The sequence below is a fragment of the Lipotes vexillifer genome, unplaced genomic scaffold (assembly GCF_000442215.2).
Source record: "Lipotes vexillifer unplaced genomic scaffold, Lipotes_vexillifer_v1.1 scaffold749, whole genome shotgun sequence".
In the NCBI taxonomy this organism is placed as follows: domain Eukaryota; kingdom Metazoa; phylum Chordata; class Mammalia; order Artiodactyla; family Lipotidae; genus Lipotes; species Lipotes vexillifer.
Genome location: NW_006782834.1, coordinates 1527357 through 1546621, shown reverse-complemented (window position 1 = coordinate 1546621; position 19265 = coordinate 1527357). Strand labels below are relative to the sequence as shown.

Genomic DNA, 19265 nt, shown 5'->3' with positions numbered 1-19265 from the left:
GGGAAAGAGATGAAAGTTAAGTGGGTCAGTTTCCACTGATAGAACCGGTACCTTATAGGGGAAATTTTATAAATAGTTCTGCTGTTGTGCCTTTTTCCCTGTTCTGAAAATAGGTAAATTCTGAAAAGAAGTTTGCTCTATTGAGAAAGATACTCAAGTAGGTACTTAAAATGACTGGAGTACCTTCGGTGTAGAATTGCCTTCCAGATTCTATGTACCTTACAAGTGAGAACGCTGTTTTGTTTCTGTATCCGTTACTTCATAACGTTGTTTTGTTCAAAGTTATTTTGTTAAGTCACCCATGGTGGATATCAGCTTGCTGAGCATTAGGGAACAGAGACTACTTTAGGTTACTTTTATTGATGGGTCTTTTTTTGGAAGAATATGAAGGAAAGTAAGGAAGACAGGAGACAGTCTCAAGTGCTACACAGCTAGACTTCATGGAGACCTGGAATGACATTCAGGATATTACAGAAGTTCAAGAAGTGTCAGTTGCTGTTTTTCTTCACCATTTTATCCCCAGCACCTATGCTTGTCACATAGTAAATACTCAAGTATTATTAATGAATAAATTTCAGGTACTAGTGTCTACCGTATCTATCTGCTCTCTTTCTCCTGTATGTCCAGCTCATGGTCTGTCAGCAACATGTCTTCTATTTATTGACAGCCTTTGCTGCCTCACGGCATCTGATTTTTCGCTTCTCTCAGCATATCTTTTCTTTTTCATGCCATCATGCTGTGTGCAGGTTCAAACTCCCCAAGAGAGAATTTTGATTGGATAGACAAATCACTGTACAGTATGGAGCATTCTCACAGCACCGGCGTCCATGGGTGCCTTTGGACAGGGGGCTAGCCCTGGGCCAGTTATCTGTGGTCATTAGCAAGGTCCATGTTATAAACTATGGTCTTGCTTGTGAGAGGAATGTGGTTATGGCAGACATTTAAAATATCATTCCCATAATAGTAAATCAGAGTCTGGCTAAGTATTCAGTCATGTTCCAGGTCAGATTCTAAGCTATGGGAGATCAGGCCAGTTCGTTGTTGTATTCCCAGAACTTGGTACTAAGCTGGAAAGGAGACTGGCTGAAAGAAGACTGATGAAGGAGGAAATTCTTTGATCTTAGATGTATCGGGTCCAGTGGGTAAAGCTAAAGCGTTAGGCAAATGTACTTGAACAACTTTTATCCTACAAGTGAATCATGGTAGTCAGTGGCAAACCACATAAGGCTTCTAATTAGAGAAAGCTCAATTACAGAAAGATTCCATTCTACTTCGTGTTTGTACTGTGTTGGAAAGCAGTGAGTAATACAGAACTTCTAATTAGCAAAGGTATTTTGTCAGGGGGAAAGTTGCCCTAAGGCTATAAATCTCAGAGCTCTTTTTTCCCCCATGGAATTGTCACCATCCTAAAAGTCATTATGGCAATTTTTCAGAAGAGAGGTACTGTTCCTAGGACCATCATGGGGTTGGGATTTGTTGAAAGGGCCACAGTATATTGGTATGTTTAAATTGAGCTGAAAATCTAATTGGGAAATTTTCCAGATTTTTTTTTTTCAAGGCGTTCCTATAGATAATGTTTCTCGATATCTACCGTCACACACTCGACCACCACCCCTGACAAGGGTGGGTTCTTTCTCATTGCCAATTATTTTTGACTCAAGAATTAGTATATATAGAGAAAATTTTTCTTGGTCTTATTTTGAAGACCAAGCTAAAGTTCTCCACGGCTCCACATTTGGGTCTTACCATTTGATTGGTGTAGTGGTGCTAGGTACCTGCCACTCTCCTTTGCATATATTAGGGGCTCGGTAAGACTTAACTGACTTGAATTATCAATGTGAATTAATAAGGCCATTGTTGCAGGTTATTTAACATCATTCAGTTTCATTGTCACAAACATCCGCTTGAAACTGGGAAATCTAACAAGTGCTTGCCATCTGCTGAATAGGGAAAGCAAATGGAGATAATGGAGGATTCAAACAGATTCATAACCATACCTAAGAAATATTAGGCAGTCAGTTTTCTCTGTAACAGTAAAGTCAGCATGCTGTGTTGGTTGAGTGTAGGTGTTAGAACCACACAAACTTGGGTTAGAAGCCTGGCTCTGCCACTTAACAGTGTGACTTTGGACAAGTTACTTAGACCTTATCTAAGCCTTAATGCCCCATCTGTAAAAGGGAGGAAAGAGCAGTACTTATTCCATGGGGGTTAGTACTAGGGTTTAAATGAGATAGTGCATTGGAAGCTCTTACCACAGGGCCTGGTACAAGGTAAGCACTCAGCAGCTGTAGCTGGGTTTGTTATGATTGCTGTTATTTGTCAAGTGTGTTGTTTTGAAAAATGTAATTCTTTCCCACAACAGTAGATGGTATCAAGTAATTCAATACAAATGAATCAGTCTTTTGAATTTTCTTCGTAACGGAAACTCAGCAATATAGAATTTTTTTAAAGCAATATAGTGTTACGTGCCAACATTTAGGGAAGGAGGAACTACGGTTTATGTCTTTGAAACTGACCACAGGCAAGCTTATAGGTTCTAATTCTCTGTGCAGAGGTAAAGAAAAGCATCTTGATCTGTAAGTTCAAGATCTTTTCTACTGAACGGTTTTGGAAATTCATTAAAGCGTTTCTCGGGAAGTATTCCATAGATCACACATGGAAAGGACTATCTTTTTGTGGTGGGATTTTTGGTGATACTGACTTTTCAAAAAATTTTACTGTCATGATGATGAAAAACTCCTGATGATGCGAACTGGTGCCTCAGAGGCATTGACACATTCTTTGATTTCTCCCTTGTGGTCATGCAGGCGAGACGGGCATTGGCAAATCCACGTTAATGGACACTTTATTCAACACCAAATTTGAAAGTGACCCAGCTACTCACAATGAACCCGGTGTCCGGTTAAAAGCCAGAAGTTATGAGCTTCAGGAAAGCAATGTACGGCTGAAGTTAACCATCGTTGACACTGTGGGATTTGGAGACCAGATAAATAAGGATGACAGGTACATCTTGGGATTTTGTGGGGATGTAAATGAGTGAGAAGGTAACAGGATCCATCCCAGGTAAATGCAAAGACTAAATGTTCGCTAGTTATGGGGCTTGGTCTCCTATCACCTAAAAGATAAGACATTCTTGACCTCTGAGAATGTTCTTGAGGTCAGAATCAGCTAGTGTAATTGATTCCAGCTAGGGTAAGGAGAAAAGGGATTTGTTAGAAGGCATAAGCTACCTTATGGCATTTTTCCAGGAGAGTCATGGAACCAGGCTTGGGCGCTTTCCCACCTGGAAAAGCAGTCTAGAGAAACACGTACAGTTAGTGGAACCCCTGCCGCAAACTACCTTATATAGTTTGGTACCTGTGACGCTGGGGAGAGGTCTCTAGAACCTTTACCCAGTCTGTCTCAGAGAGCCAAATGCCTTTACCATCCCTTGCAAGAAGAACCCCTTTCCCTGTGTGGGCCTCTGCCTTGTGTGGCTCCCTTCCTGCTTCCAGGTCTTGTATGGCTGCATCTGCTTGGTAGAAAGTAGACCAGATCCAGAACACTAGCTGCAAGAGAGTCTGGGAAGTGTGGTTTCTGGTTTTTGTTGTTGTTGCTGTCTTAACTCTGCCAAAAAAAAAAAAAGGTGGGGGGAGGGGCATTAAAAAGTAAAAGGAGTTTGGAATGAGCATCTGCCACTCTCTCCTAGTCTCTGAGGCAGATTGGGATATTTGACTGAATCCCCAAATTCCTACAGATCTGAATGAAAACTTGGAGTCAACGTGATTTTCCCAAGAAGCCAGAGCCCAGGATTTAGTAGACTCGGGTTGTGATCTGGATTCTGCCGATGAGCAGCTATGGGACCTTGGCAATTTATCTCACTCTAAGGGAATGACCTGGATACTCTCAGGCCTCTTCCAGTGGGATCTGTATATAGTCTCTTCTTAGGTGGGGTCTAAGGAAGGGCACTGGGAAAGGCGAAGCCTGGAGGAGGGGTGTGGTAATAATACACAGCTGATACAGTGCTATCAGCTCCTAAAACCCCAAAGTGAAGAAAGCATGTTTGTGAAAGATGGGTTGGAAGAATTGTCGTTGATTTCCAGCCAGCGCAGGATCTTAGTATTGATGCTAGTGCCGTGGCATGAGCACTGTGTGTCCTTTGTGCATTGTCTGGGTCTTCCTGTAGGCTGCTCATACTTGGGTGGCCCACTGGGTGCAGAATGGCCACATTGAGTCTGAATATTGAGTGTGGTTTCAGTGGAGCCTAGTGAGGAATTCAGATCGCTCTCTATCCAGCAAGGGTTTGTTAAGCTAATTTGATAATATATATAACAAACTTCTTTGTCAGTGAAGAAGAATGACATGTTTAAGCTGCTTAAGAAATAAAATCTCTTTTCAGAATTTTGGTCCTGTAGTTTGTATGTAGACAGAAGCTGTTAGCTATGTCAGTCTCACGTATTCATTCACTAAAACTGGTTTACATAAACTTGATGATCTAGTTATAAAATAGTATAGTGAGGTTTTTCTTTTTTTCTTTATTTTTTTTTGAGGTGAAGCAGTCATTTTATTGACTCAAGTTCTTTCATTTACATCTTATCTCAGGCTATTTGCTTTAGTAGTTTAGCACCCATCAGTTAGTAGAGAAGGCTGTCCGCATCCAGAGGTTTTACTTGTATAAAACACACAGAGTCATTTTATAAAGCCAGGCAAGTTTGGCTCTTTTCTCTGAGTTGCTGTGTGCCCTTATTTGAGGGAAGCTGTTAAGCCTTAAACCTTCTTGGTGTTAATCTCAAGATCACCCATCCTATTCACTAATCTTGACTTTAAATGCCTTATGATTCTTTTAGTTTACTTTTTTTTAACTTTTATTTTTTTTAATTTTTATTTTGTATTTTTAAATGTATTTTTGGCTGCTTTGGGTCCTTGTTGCTGCACGTGGGCTTTCTCTAGTTGCGGTGAGTGGGGGCTACTCTTCGTGGCAGTGCGCGGGCTTTTCATTGCGGTGACTTCTCTTGTTGCGGAGCATGGGCTGTAGGTGCGCAGGCTTCAGTAATTGTGGCACATGGGCTCAGTAGTTGTGGCTCATGAGCTCTAGAGCGCAGGCTCAGTAGTTATGGCGCATGGGCTTAGTTGCTCCGTGGCATGTGGGATCTTCCTGGACCAGGGCTCGAACCCATGTCCCCTGCATTGGCAGGTGGATTCTTTTTTTTTTCAACATCTTTATTGGAGTATAATTGTTTTACAATGGTGTGTTAGTTTCTGCTTTATAACAAGGTGAATCAGCTATACATATACATATATCCCCATATCTCCTCCCTCCCATGTCTCCCCCCTGCCCTCCCCATCCCACCCCTCAAGGTGGTCACAGAGCACCGAGCTGATCTCCCTGTGCTATGTGGCTGCTTCCCACTAGCTATCTACCCTACACTTGGCAGTGTACACATGTCCATGCCACTCTCTCACTTTCGGCCCAGCTTACCCTTCCCCCTCTCCTTGTCCTCAAGTCCATTCTCTACGTCTGCCTCTTTATTCTTGTCCTGCCCCTAGGTTCTTCAGAACCATTTTTTTTTTTTTTTTAGATTCCATATATATGTGTTAGCATACGGTATTTGTTTTTCTCTTTCTGACTTACTTCACTCTGTATGAGAGACTCTAGGTCCATCCACCTCACTACAAACAACTCAATTTCGTTTCTTTTTATGGCTGGGTAATATTCCATTGTATATCTGTGGCAGGCAGATTCTTAACCACTGTGCCACCAGGGAAGTCCGTTATGATTGCTTTAAATACTTAAGTTCATTCTCAAAAAACGTTTCAGAAAGTTAAAATTAAACTGTCCCAGGCCCAAAGATAATTCCAGAAGGAGGCTTCCAGAGACATTTTTGTGCAGTGACAGCTTAATGGGAATAAGACACCAAATCATTAAGTTACATTATGTTTGCTTAGGGCTCAGAAACTTCATTAGTACCAGGTTTGTTTGTTTGTTTGTTTGCTTTATTTTCCTCAAAACTGTGTATGTTGTGTGTGTGTGTTTTGTAAAGAAGAATTTGAACCATTTTATCTAGGGCTATGTATTGTCTAGATAGATTTTAACTATCTGTGATAGAAATACGAGCACATAGTAACAGCAGAGAAATATTTAACTCACGCTCTGGCTGAGCACGGAGCTCTATTTTATGTATAGGGCAATTTAAATGCTCTTCAGTAAGCATTGGCCTGTAATACAGGAGGAGTTGTTAGACATAGAAAGATTTCATTTTGCATCTGTCAAAATGGACTATCTGTACATTGTGTTGGAGTGGAGGAAAGCTAAGCACAGCTGAGCAGTTGCTCTTAATTTATGACCTCAATGCCAGGGAATGATGGAGAGGTTCTTGCCTGAAGGCTGTCTGCAATGCCCACTGAAACAGATGAAGAGAAAACCCTGATGACAGGCAAAAGTGCACGCTGGTCCTCGTGTGGTCACAGAGCCCCCGTCCGAGCAAGGCGGGTCTCCATCTCTGACCTGCGCAGGTCTCTCCCTGGGGTTGGGGAGTGCCATGCTTGTGCACTCTCTGATGGGAAGACATCAGCTGCACCTTCTCAGGATGTATGCCTGCACGAATGAGAACCGTCTTCCTGCATTTTGCTGCTACGTTTCCATGAGCTGTTCCAGCTCTGAGTCATCGCCTCAGCACTGCCACTGCATTTTTACTTCGCCCCTAAATGGGGACTTTCCCTGAGTCTGGTGGGTTTTCACTCACCAGCCCTGAACAGCAGGTGGCCAGTGCAACGGCTGATCCACACATTTGCAGCTGGAGGCCTCTTTAAGAAATTATCTGACTCATTTGGGTCAAATAATAGTTTCCAAGGAGACTTAGAAGAGAGGAAGTGTGATATTAACCTAACCTACATACCAAGTTTTTTTTTTTCTTCTGAAATTTCTTGACATCTGTTGCATAACCTCTTTAAGTGGCATTTAGAACTCTGTGCCCCAGAATGATTGTTGACACTGTTGACTATAAACCCAAATGTCTGTTGTTAAAAAAAAATAGTCATTTGGATAGGGTCTGCTTCCTTCAAAAAATTGGAAGTGGGATATGCATTTTTGTATCGATATGTAAACATATGGAAGGGGATGTGCTGTTTCTCTAAACCCATGATTATTTTTACTACTTTGAGGATTAGGCAAGCTTTTCTGCCATGGATGCAAGACTTCAAGAATGTCCCAGTTTGTTTATGTAGGCTTCGGACATGTCAGCATTCCTGCATCATTATCTGCCTGGGACCAGGCTAGCTAGAAGGAGGCAGGAAGAGAGATCTGGTAAGGTTTCCTGTTTTGTTTAACAGCACGATTAACTCTTCGTGGTCTAAAGGCCTCCTTGTTTTGCTGTCTGTACTCTTCAGTAAAGAAGGGAAGAGGTCTGGAGAAGGGAGACCAAATTTTGCTGTAGTGTTGGAAATAAAAGAATTTGTTGGCCTCACGTTTGGGAGGTGGGAGATAGAATGTCAACGGCATATTACAAACTATAATGATAATCAGTCCTAAAAAAGCATGGATAATTGAAATCCACTGAGAGAATCCTCAAACTCACCAAATATTTATCAGAGTTATAAAATGGTAATGGAATGGACTGTTTGGTCTTCAAATTCTGTCTTAATTCCACTTTCTGGTAGATGTAGTTGAAGGATAAGGAAAATTAACTTTGGCTAATAGATAGAAAGATGGTAGGTATCTGGTCACATATGAAATGGAGAGTCAGTCCCCGAACAATGGCATTGGCTGTTTTGCAGGTGGGTAGCTTGGGTGGATAGAAAACATTGCATAAAATATTTTTTCCCCATCAGTTTTAGGGTCAACCTCTGTCAATTTTTTTGTGTTTTTTAATGGCTGGAGATTTATGGGGGGAAAAACAAGTAGTAGATAAAAAGGAATATCCCATGCCTTAAAAAGATATTATGTGACAATGTAAGGACTTGATTTGATCTACCCTATCCCCCCTCCTTCCCCCACCCTGCCCTTTCCTCTGCTTGATATGGCTAAAATCCACAGAAGTTTGAATTGGCAGAACAGAATATAAATAGGTATCCTTGCTGTAAGAATGGAAACTAGCAAAAGGCAAAATAGGGATGAAGTTTCCTTATCTTTATGACTTTGAGTGTAGATAACATGTGGACAGGAGTAGGAGAGAGGGCAGAGAGTTTGTTCAAAGGATGTGAAGGGGAGTACAAAGCCACTAGGCTGACTCATTATGCATCAGGAATAAACTGTTTCATCAACATAGTTAAATCTTGAACACCAGGCATAGTGATTATGGTAAATTGTTCTCCTGAAATACATTTATTTGTTTACATTCCCACCAACAGTTTGCATTTGGTTTTGATTCTGATCCTCCAAGATTATGGGAGGCATAGCACGTCTCCTTTTGCAGTGGGGCATGCTTTCTGCCCTGGATTTGGTATATCCAAAGACATCTTTTGTACCTCGGGCTTCCTTCTGCCATCACCTGTTAAGGGGTTTGGGCCAATCTTTTCAATCTCCCTCTTCTTCCTGTATCTGGTTTCCTCGGAAAATCACGTTTACTCTTGTGTTTCACTTAACCAGATCTTTCACCCAAGTTTCAGACCAATCCATCCAACTGCTTACCGGATATTTCCACTTCCTCTTCTAAATACGTCCAAAATCAAACTCTTCATCTTGTCCCCAGACCCACACTCCCCCGTATTCCTCAGGTCAGCAAATTGCACCCGCATCCAGACCACTGGCCGTGTCAGAAGCCCGGGGTTCAACCCAGAGACCTCCTCTCCTACCTCCTACACACAACCAAGCACAAAATCCCACCCATTTTACCCTCTATATCATTATAAACAAACAAAGTGAGAGAGTGGTATGGACATATATTCACTACCAAACGTAAAACAGATAGCTAGTGGGAAGCAGCCGCATAGCACAGGGAGATCAGCACAGGGAGATCAGCTCGGTGCTTTGTGACCACCTAGACGGGTGGGAGGGTGGGAGGGAGGGAGCCGCAAGAGGGAGGAGATATGGGGATATATGTATATGTAGAGCTGATTCACTTTGTTATAAAGCAGAAACTAACACACCACTGTAAAGCAATCATACTCCAATAAAGATGTTAAAAAAAAAACAAATGCAGAAAGGAAATGAATAGAAAGAAGCAGCATACTTGGGCCACTCTTGTGGGGAGGTGCTAAGAAGCTGCAAATCAGGAACTGGGGAGGCAGGAAGGAGCACCTGCTGTGAGCTGCTTTCCTCTCCTGGGGCTAAGAGGGCATAGGGGGACCTTGATTCCCGCAGTCACATGCCTGGGTGTCAGGAGACCGAAAGATCAGGCCCTGGACTGACAGGGCATGGTTGGGCCTCACTGGAGTGGCCTGGTCCGCTGCCCTACAGGGCATGAGTCAGTAGCAGAACAGATACCGTGGAAAGCGGGTCAGTGTAAAGTTCCTTTTTTTTTCCCCCCTGTCTTTTTGAAAAGTCAGGCTTGCTTTTCTCTTACTTGTTGTTTATTATATTACTGTGAAATAGTTATATCTCACAGTTTTATGGGCTAATTCTGTACATATATTAGCTGCTCACTTAATTTGTCAACATTAGCTGTCTGATATAGGTAATATCTTTGTCCTTGATATTACCAATGAGGAAATTGAAACACAGAGAGGTTTAGTAACTTGCCCAAAGCCACACAGCTAGTAAATTATGGATTTGGAGTTTGGTCTTAGGTGGTCTGGCTTGAGTCCATGCTTTTAACCCCCATTTTATGTAACCATCCTAGCATAGTAATGGCTGTCTTATTACTTGCTTATCCTTTTCTATTGGAGTCCATTGGGATTGCTACTGTCATGTTTAGAATTTTATTTAGGCACATCCTACTTTTCCTTGAAACCTCTAGAGATTTCGTCTGCTCGAATTGAAGCAATGGATTATGATAAATCACCAAGCGAAAATATAAGAAAACTTTTTTCTGTTTTCAGTTTTGGTCACGTACATTTTTGTTTGTTTGTTTTATTTTGTTTTGTTTGTTTTTTCTTTTAGGGCATCTGCCGTCACCCTCATTATAAAAGATTTATAGTTCTCTTTCAGGGATTTCCAGTTTAATTTATGGATCCGAGAGTTGAGAGGTTTTTATTTTTCTTAATGCCTAAACCGTTCCTCAGCAAGGTAGTAAGTTTGGGGAAGAATTAACCCATTTTATTCCTAATCAGCCCACGTCATTGCTGCTGACACTTACTTCTGAGCAGTCCCCTTGGAGACCTGGAAGAGTTCATGGCTTTTCCACAGTGACCTAATGTACTGTTTAATCCCTGGAGAACATATGGTTTATTGAATATGTCTTCCCAATATGATATTAGTGATTGTGTTTTTGGTCAGTTAATAGAGTCATGTGTAATTATTCAAAATGGATTTGAATTATGATTTAGTGAGAAGAGAGGGTTACAAAGTTTACCTTCAAATCATAAAATTTGAGAGTTGGGAAGAATCTTGATCATAACAGACCAGGCAGTTCAGTTTATAGATGAGGTTATGGCACGCGCAGGGCTTTATGAGAGTACGGAGAAGCCCTCGTCCCCGGGGGACGGGGGAGCAGGAGCAGGGAGGGGCTGCCAGCAGGAGGAGGTGCTGCATCCTGAAACTGCAGAGCAGTTTCATCTTGTGCACCGATGCCAGTCAGCTGGGAGAGGCTGTCAAAATCACTTTATTGAGACAGATTTTGAGGCTCAGTTTTGGCCCAGCAGGAAAGAATGCCACAGTCTCTTAGCAATACCTTCATGGGTGCCATGGGGGAAGTGACAGTGTGTCTCACGTATTTCCAGTTGCTGTTTTAAAGGCTGAATGTTAGCCAGGGGAGTAATAGGAAGAACACCATTCCAGGTTGAGGTGTGGGGGGATGGGATGGCTAGCATGAGGAAAGGCACAGAGGCAGGCGAGAGCTTGACATGTGGGACAGAAAGGGTGAGCCTCGGAAGGGGTTGGAGAGAGGGCCTGGGATGATGTTCAGGGGCCAGATGGCTAAAGGCCTGGGCTGCCAAGGTAAGGAACTTGGGCCTTAGCTCTTAGGGAAGAAGGAACCACTGAAGACTTTCCTGGAGGATTGTACAAAGAGGTTTGAGACCAGCAACATGCCGATTTGAAATGTGTTTTAAAAAACCTTCTGGGGGCTTCCCTGGTGGCGCAGTGGTTGAGAGTCCGCCTGCCGATGCAGGGGACGCGGGTTCGTGCCCCGGTCCGGGAGGATCCCGCATCCCGCATGCCGCGGAGCGGCTGGGCCCGTGAGCCGTGGCCGCTGAGCCTGCGCGTCCGGAGCCTGTGCTCCGCAACGGGAGAGGCCACGACAGCGAGAGGCCCGCGTACGGCAAAAAAACAAACAAAAAAAACACCTTCTTCTGCATCCTAGCTATAAGCCGATCGTGGAATATATCGATGCCCAGTTTGAGGCCTACTTGCAAGAGGAGTTGAAGATCAAACGTTCCCTCTTCAACTACCACGACACCAGGATCCACGCCTGCCTCTACTTCATTGCCCCCACTGGACACTCGCTGAAGTCCCTGGACCTGGTCACCATGAAGAAGCTGGACAGTAAGGTACTCACTGCTGTTCTGGGTGCTGTCCACTCTCCTGTAAGATCACTTTTATCCGGGGGCCCCAGTTTACCTCTGCTTTCAGTGTAATTTGGTGTCTTGTTTTAAAGACTACGTTTTAGAGCAGTTTTAGGTTCACGGCAAAATTAAGAGGAAGGTGCAGAGATTTTCCACATACTCACTGCCCCGTGACATGCATAGCCCCACGCCCACCCCATTGCCAACATTCCCATCAGATGGTGCATTTGTTACAACTGGAGAACCTACAGTGACACATCACTGTCACCCCAAGTCCATAGTTTACATGAGGGTGCACTCTTGGTGTTGTACATTCTGTGGGCTTAGACACATTTATGATGACATGTATTCATCACTAGAGTATCACACAGAGTAATTTCGCTGCCCTAAAAGGCTTCTGTGCGCCACCTGTTTATCCCTCCCTACTTCCTAACCCTGTATTTGTTTTTTCTGGTTGACGGAACCATAGGGTTTTGAAAAAAATGGTTCAAAACCTCTCTGGATATTAGGACAAAACAAAACAAACAAAACCATGTAGCTTATTACAAAGTATTTTTAGTTCTTAAATTAGCACTAGTGTGTGCTCTGTTGAGGGTTAGGGAATTATACAGTGGAGACACCTAAAGGGTCGTAGGAAGGGTTAAATTTAGTGAGATTGAACTATAATTTCATGCTTTGTTTATTTTCTTAAAAACTTTCTTTTAAATCTCTCTTTGAAAGGTTTTTACAGGCTTGGCTTTAATTTGAAGTTTAACATGGAAAAAAAAAGTGTTTATTTTTTTAATCTGTGTGATAAGGATGGTCCAACTTCTTAGATTTTAAAACTGCGCTGCACCATTTGTTCAAAAGAGGTAGAGTCTCAGATCAAGCCTGACCCCTAATCTTTGCACATTTATAACCTTTCTCCTTCACAACATTTGGAGGAAGGGACCGATGAGTTTGACAACATTTGATGATCTACTTGATGATTCATTTGATTTTCCATTTTGAAATAAATGGAAGACAATACATTCTGAAATAAAGAAGCAGCAAGTGGCAACAAGGACTCCCACAAAGTTCAGCTATAATTTCCTCTTAGATTCTAACCTCCTTTTGAATTCAATACAAAGTCTTACTTTTAGAGGGCTTTGTTGGGTGTTATTTTCTGTCCAAACAACACTGTTTAAAAGATGCTTTTGCTCCGGAGGGACATAATCGTGAGAGAATGCTGAGAAGATCAGCCTGTCCCCAAGGCCTCTGCCTGCACCAGCCCAAAAAGGGCCTGCGTGCTGACACCAAGCCAGGCACCCGGGGCCCCCAGCTTGCGAAGACGCACTGCTTTACAGAAACATTCTACCAACCAGAAAGGAGTCCTGCAGCTAGAGCACTCTTGGGAGAATAAATGGAAACCCTTCCTCATCTCATTTGATTCAGCTTCAGTGAACCATCGATGGTGGCTCACTGGGCAGGGAGGTCCTTGAGAGCAGGGCTGGGAAGCAGACAAAGGGAGGTGGCTTCCTCACTGAGGCTGAGCTTGTAGGCCATGCCAGGGTGATATCCAACAACAGGATTATGCTTCAATTTAAAAAGGGAAAGAAAATAAGGCAAAACAAACAGCTAATCAAAACAAAACAAAACAATCACTACAAAGCTGGTTAAACTGCTTTCAAAGAACTGTGATTATTGTAGAGCTTGAGTGCTAGGGAGTATCTGAAACCAGGTATTGTCAAAGATTTGTTGATACAAGTAAAGCGGAGAGTTAAGGCAAACATAGGACAATTTCAGACAAGATTCCAAGCACCTGCCACTGAGGAAGAAGAGATTTTAAATCTAAATTTGCTTGGTTCTTCTATCTACTCAAATTGGCCGAGAAAATATGAACCTCTGCCATTTCGTCCATGTTGATATTAACCCAATACTAAGTGTGCACAAAAGTTAGCCAATACAAACCATGGGGAGGGGGTTGTTCCCCACGTCCTGGTCCAGGCATTCTCCCACCCTCAATGGTGTCTGTCTCGCTGAGACAACTTGCTGCAGGAAGCCCATCCGTGATAAGGTTAGGATTGGGTTGAGGAATAGGGCAGAACAGATTTTTCCATCAACGGGTCATCTCACTCTGGTTTATCAGGGATATTTGATTTGGCTCTCGGGATAAAAGGAGAAGCAAAGGAATGCAGAATGTGACCCGGAAAACCCCCCTAAAGACTCCCTCTTCTCTGGCTGGGACTGATGCTTTCTCACACCGAGCCTGTTCCCTTTTCACCTGAGCTGGGTGGAGAGCATGGTCCCCGGTATCAGATGTCAGTAGCAACTTGTTGAAAACTCTGTACCAATCAGGGAGCGGAAGAAAGTTAATTGTAAAAAATCGATTTTAAAGAATGTGCCCTGTGGACAGTGCTGGGGTAAGTTGGGAGCAGAGTGTCCCACCTTGGGCTTTGGGGCTTGCGCTTGAGGGTCCTTGGCCCCTCATTCTGGGCTTTCTGCCATTGTTGTCAAACTTCAGAGTTCTCACCTGGTCTTTGTATCTGATGCTCTGAAAGTGAGCCTTGTCTTTTGGCACTAGGTCTCATTCTGGCACAAAGAAGTAATGTGATAGAAGCTGATTTTCAAGAGAATTAGTTGGTGTGATTTTGAAAAATTTACAAGTAGGTGAAATCAATTTTGTTTTGGTTAATACTTAGGTTCTCTGCTTCCAGCAGTTCTCAAGTCATCAGAAGAAAGAAAGGATGCTATCCTGCATAGAGCTGAATATTCCACTATTCTAACTAATGAAAATCTTGGTATTAGACTGTTAGAAACATGCAAAAATCAAACTCCTAAAGTAGCTGGGAGGAGTCAAAAAGGAGTGGTTACTCAAAGAATAGGCTTCTTTGTTACCGCTCTTTGTCACAGAGTAACACTTCCTTTTACACCGTAAAGAAGAATGAGGTGGCATAGAAGAGGAAATTACGAGGATGCTTTCTTTCAGTGCCAGATGGGAGCGAGTAAAAATGTTCAGAGATGGAACTGAAAGATTATTCCGTATCTTCTTAATTTTGCATCTAGGTAAAAAGTCCAATATTTTATATCATCTCTATTTCTAAGGGAAGTCTTACAATTTCTGCTTCTTTGTTTTCTATATTTTATTCATTTGTCTATTTTTCTTACGTTGGAATCGTATAAAAATGGATGTGTTTGGTTTATAGGTGAACATCATTCCAATAATTGCAAAAGCTGACACCATTGCCAAGAACGAATTGCACAAATTCAAGAGTAAGATCATGAGTGAACTAGTCAGCAATGGAGTCCAGATATATCAGTTCCCCACAGATGAAGAAACGGTGGCAGAAATTAATGCAACGATGAGTGTAAGTCCTCAAGTAAGAAAGGACCAACCAGTGATTTTCCTGAAAGCTTTTCTTAGTAGCAGCATTGTGCAGTGGCTAGAACATTGGACTAGCATCTAACGTACTCAGTGGGGTCCAGCTGCCACTGTTTCAAGTCATTTAATCACCCTACTCCTCAGTTTGTCCATCTGTCAAATGGGAGAGTTAGACAAGATCTCAAGTCTCCTTCCTGCTCTAACAGTTATGATTTCCACAGCAAATCTTGGGGGAAGGGAATGCCAGCCCAGCACCATTTCACACAAAGCAGCTTAGAGGAGCTAGCTCTCCGCTTGCTTCTGGCAGTGTCAGCAGAAATATATCCACCTGCCTCTCTTTTGCTTCTGTGATTGGTTCCTGCCTTTTTCTCCTTTCTGCATTCCCCACCCTTTCCTGAATCATGAGGTAAACTGGCAGTGGAGGGTAGAATTTCCACATCACAGGGAGGAATGGTCAGGAGATAAATGATGAAAGCTTCAGCAATCTAGGTGTGCCTGTGATATAATCTCTCCTGATGACACTCCGTCCTGCTAGTCGATACCTAAGTCTTTCCCACTGCTCCTGTGTGTCTCGTAGCCGTGGCTCACCTCTGTGTCACGTAATTGTACCCATCTTTCTTCAGTTGGGAATGCCCGACTTCTGTAGGAGAAGCAGCATTCTTCACACATAGTTGATGCCCACTGAGGGTTTTTGGAATTCTTAAAACTGCAGGTTAGCTTCAATGGAATGTAATTAGAAGCTGTTAAATAGCTTGGCCTTCCCTGAATACGTGCTCGAAATTGATTCAGAAGTGTGCCGGCGGCAGTGGAAGTCAGTCTAGATTTTTAAATTTGTGGTCCGTTGAGGTATGTTTTACTTTCCTCAGATCTGATCATGACAAGTGTCTAATCAAGTCATTATTAAAGGCACTAAAGGCGCTATTTTTTTTTTTTTCCCCAGTACACGGGCCTCTCACTGTTATGGCCTCTCCCGTCGCGGAGCACGGGCTCCGGACGCGCAGGCTCAGCGGCCATGGCTCACGGGCCCAGCCACTCCGCGGCACGTGGGATCTTCCCGGACCAGGGCACGAACCCGTGTCCCCTGCATCGGCAGGCGGACTCTCAACCGCTGCGCCACCAGGGAAGCCCTAAAGGCGCTCTTTTAATTAACATCTTTATTGAGATATAATTGATATACTGTATGACTGTGGGATCTTCCCGGCCCAGGGCCCGAACCCGTGTCCCCTGCGTCGGCAGGCGGACTCTCAACCGCTGCGCCACCAGGGAAGCCCTAAAGGCGCTCTTTTAATTAACATCTTTATTGAGATATAATTGATATACTGTATGACACCCATTTAAAGTATACAATTCAGTGGTTTTTAGTGTATTCACAGACCTGTGCAACCATTGCCGCAATCAATTTTAGAACATTTTCATCACCCCAGGAGAAAACCATATACCTTTTAGATGTCAGTCCTCTAACCATCAAACACTGGCAACCACTAATCTACCTCCTTGTCTCTGTAGGTTTGCCTATTCTGGACATTTTATAAAAAGAAAGTCATACTGAAGCTTATCTAGAGAATTAAATGACTTGGTCAAAGCCTTCCAGTTAAGAGCAGCACTGGGATTTTGACCCAGTCCACCTGGTCCCAGTCTTGTTGCTGTTTGCCATCGTAATTAGGAGATCAGACTAATTCCACAAAACTCCTTCCTTCTTCCATTCAGCATACGGACTTTTCTAGATATGGCTGTTATCATTTAAGGAGGAACTTTTCCCATAAATCACTCCCAACAGGATTAGGACTTTGGAAGGGAATGTAACTTTCCCCTTCTCTGCGAAATTGTTGAATTGAAAATTTTAGGGGGCGTCCCTGGTAGCCCAGTGGTTAGGAATCCGCCTGCCAGTGCAGGGGACACAGGTTTGAGCCCTGGTCTGGGAAGATCCCACACGCCGCGGAACAACTAGGCCGCTGCACCACAACTGCTGAGCCTGCGCTCTAGAGCCTGCGTGCCACAACTGCAGAAGCCCGCGTGCCTAGAGCCCATGCTCCACAATAAGAGAAGCTACCGCAACGAGAAGCCCGCGCACTGTAACAAAAAGTAGCCCGTTCTCACTGCAACTATAGAAAGCCCGTGCACAGCAATGAAGGCCCAGAGCAGCCAAAAATAAATTTAAAAAAAAAATTTTTAAATAAAATAAATAAAATTTAGGGATCTCATTAATGCAGAGATAGACCAGCTCGGCTCTGTCCTAGTCTGGTCACACTGAGGCATGTGACCCCCTCTGGCTGTCGTGCTCCTGTGTCCAGGATAGTAAAGGGTCTGGAATCCTTGGAAGGAACTGGAGAGCAGATTCTTCCTGGGAAATGGCCATGAGGGCATGCGAAAGGAAGGTAATCATAGGGGAGAGCGACTAGACTTACTCAAAAGGCAGAACCAAAACCAGAGGGCAAAAGAGCAGTGCGGGCTTTGGGCCCAGTGAAGTGCACATTTAACTCTTGGTGCCTCCATCACAAGTAGCTGGTGGGCAATAGATTCTGTTTCAACTCACTCAGAAGAGATACCATGGAGGGAATTCCTACACAGGTTCCACCCCTAAAATTCCCTGGTTCTGGGTACTGAGAACTTGGTGATAATAGTAGTGCCTGACATTTTGACATTTATGGAGCACTTATTGCTATGCATCGGGCACTGCTCCAGGCTCCACATTTAATGTTCACAACAGTCCCATGGACCCAAGCAGAGGAGCATACTTGGTTATAGCATCATTAAAAGCTCAGGCTGGGACGGCACGTGTTTATTCCGCTGTAGGACTGCAATTTGGGGTCAGTGGGATTCAGGAAGTAACATGAATGAATACCATCCAGTTTTTCTCTGTATATCCCTTCCTGTCCTTTTAAATAATTTTGCATGGCCATGAAACTAAATTTGTGTTAAATTTCTTGGAAAGAAAATACCCATGAATCTTTGCTCTTTTTCTCTCTTTATCAGATTCACAGAACTGATATTCCCAAATTCATTGTGCTCTTTATCAAGGAATTTTCTTATAGGGTCTTCCTTGCAGGCAGTTCCTGGTGATGAAATCCCATATGATATGTGGAAAGCAGATTTCATTGGCGGTTGCTTTCATCCTTCAGGTCGAGTGGAGGGAGCAGTTCCCTGGGTCGGCACAGCAGAACGTGGGCTGGAAGGGTCCTATTACCCCTCAGCTCCAGGGAACCACATTTCAGTTCCAGATGCTGAAAAAGAGAATGTGCTTTCTTTCCTTCCTACAGAGTGTGAGATGAACTAGAAAATATAAGTATCTGGAGCGCCAGACCAAATACCAGTTGGGCGGCCTGGGCTGAGGATTTTGCCAAGCTCTGGGAGAGGATCTGGCTTTAAAACACTCTTGTCTGTCTCAGTGTATCTGTAGTGGAAGAGCACTGGGTCAGGGAGCCCTAAATAATAATTCTCAGAGCAGCCATTGCAGATGTTATTCTCACGTGCTAATAGAAGAAAGATAGAATTACTGTTTTCTCCCCGGAATGTAGCCAGAGTTACCAAATAAACCAACATGGCACAGCCAGTTGTCTTGAATAGTATCTCTGCTCAAGGTAAGTTGGGGGTGCAAGGCTTGAGCCCATAATTTGAGCTGAAGTATATTTGGCTTGAATTTTGTGCAATGATCAACTGTCTAAAGCAGTGCTGTTCAGTAGAAATATGAGCCACACAAGTAATTTAAATTTTCCAGTAGCCACATTTTTTTTTTTTAATAAATTTATTTATTTATTTATTTATTTTTGGCTGTGTTGGGTCTTCGTTTCTGTGTGAGGGCTTTCTCTAGTTGCGGCGAGCGGGGGCCACTCTTCATCGCGGTACGCGGGCCTCTCACTATCGCGGCCTCTCTTGTTGCGGAGCACAGGCTCCGGATGCGCAGGCTCAGTAGTTGTGGCTCAGAGGCCCAGTCGCTCTGCGGCATGTGGGGTCTTCCCAGAGCAGGGCTCGAAGCCGTGTCCCCTGCATCGACAGGCGGACTCTCAACCACTGCGCCACCAGGGAAGTCCCAGTAGCCACATTTTTAAAAAGTAGAAAGCAACATAAAATTAATTTTAAGAACTTATTTAACCCAGTATATCAAAAATATCATTTCAACATGTAACCAATATAAAAATTATTAATGAGATGTTTCCATAGCAGGGCTTTGAAGTCCTCTGTGTGTGTGTGTGTGTGTGTGTGTGTGTGTATTCTTTTTTTGTCATACCACGTGACTTGTGGGATCTTAGTTCCCCAGCCAGGGATTTAATCCAGTCGCTGGCCGTGAAAGTGTCGAGTTCTAACCACTGGACTGCTAGGGAATTCCCCCAATGTATAGTTTATAATTACA

The 19265-nt window shown here is 43.4% G+C and overlaps 1 protein-coding gene across 2 annotated transcripts in view; it reads left to right on the top strand.

Annotated features, from left to right (window-relative positions):
* Positions 1 to 19265, top strand: part of SEPTIN11 (septin 11) — a 91587-nt gene that overhangs the window by 51269 nt on the left and 21053 nt on the right. For both annotated transcript variants that reach the window (XM_007455414.1, XM_007455413.1), the window contains exons 3-5: positions 2808 to 3003; positions 11376 to 11562; positions 14742 to 14903. In XM_007455414.1, coding sequence (XP_007455476.1) covers positions 2808 to 3003; positions 11376 to 11562; positions 14742 to 14903 — 545 coding nt within the window. The remainder of the gene's footprint in view (positions 1 to 2807; positions 3004 to 11375; positions 11563 to 14741; positions 14904 to 19265) is intronic.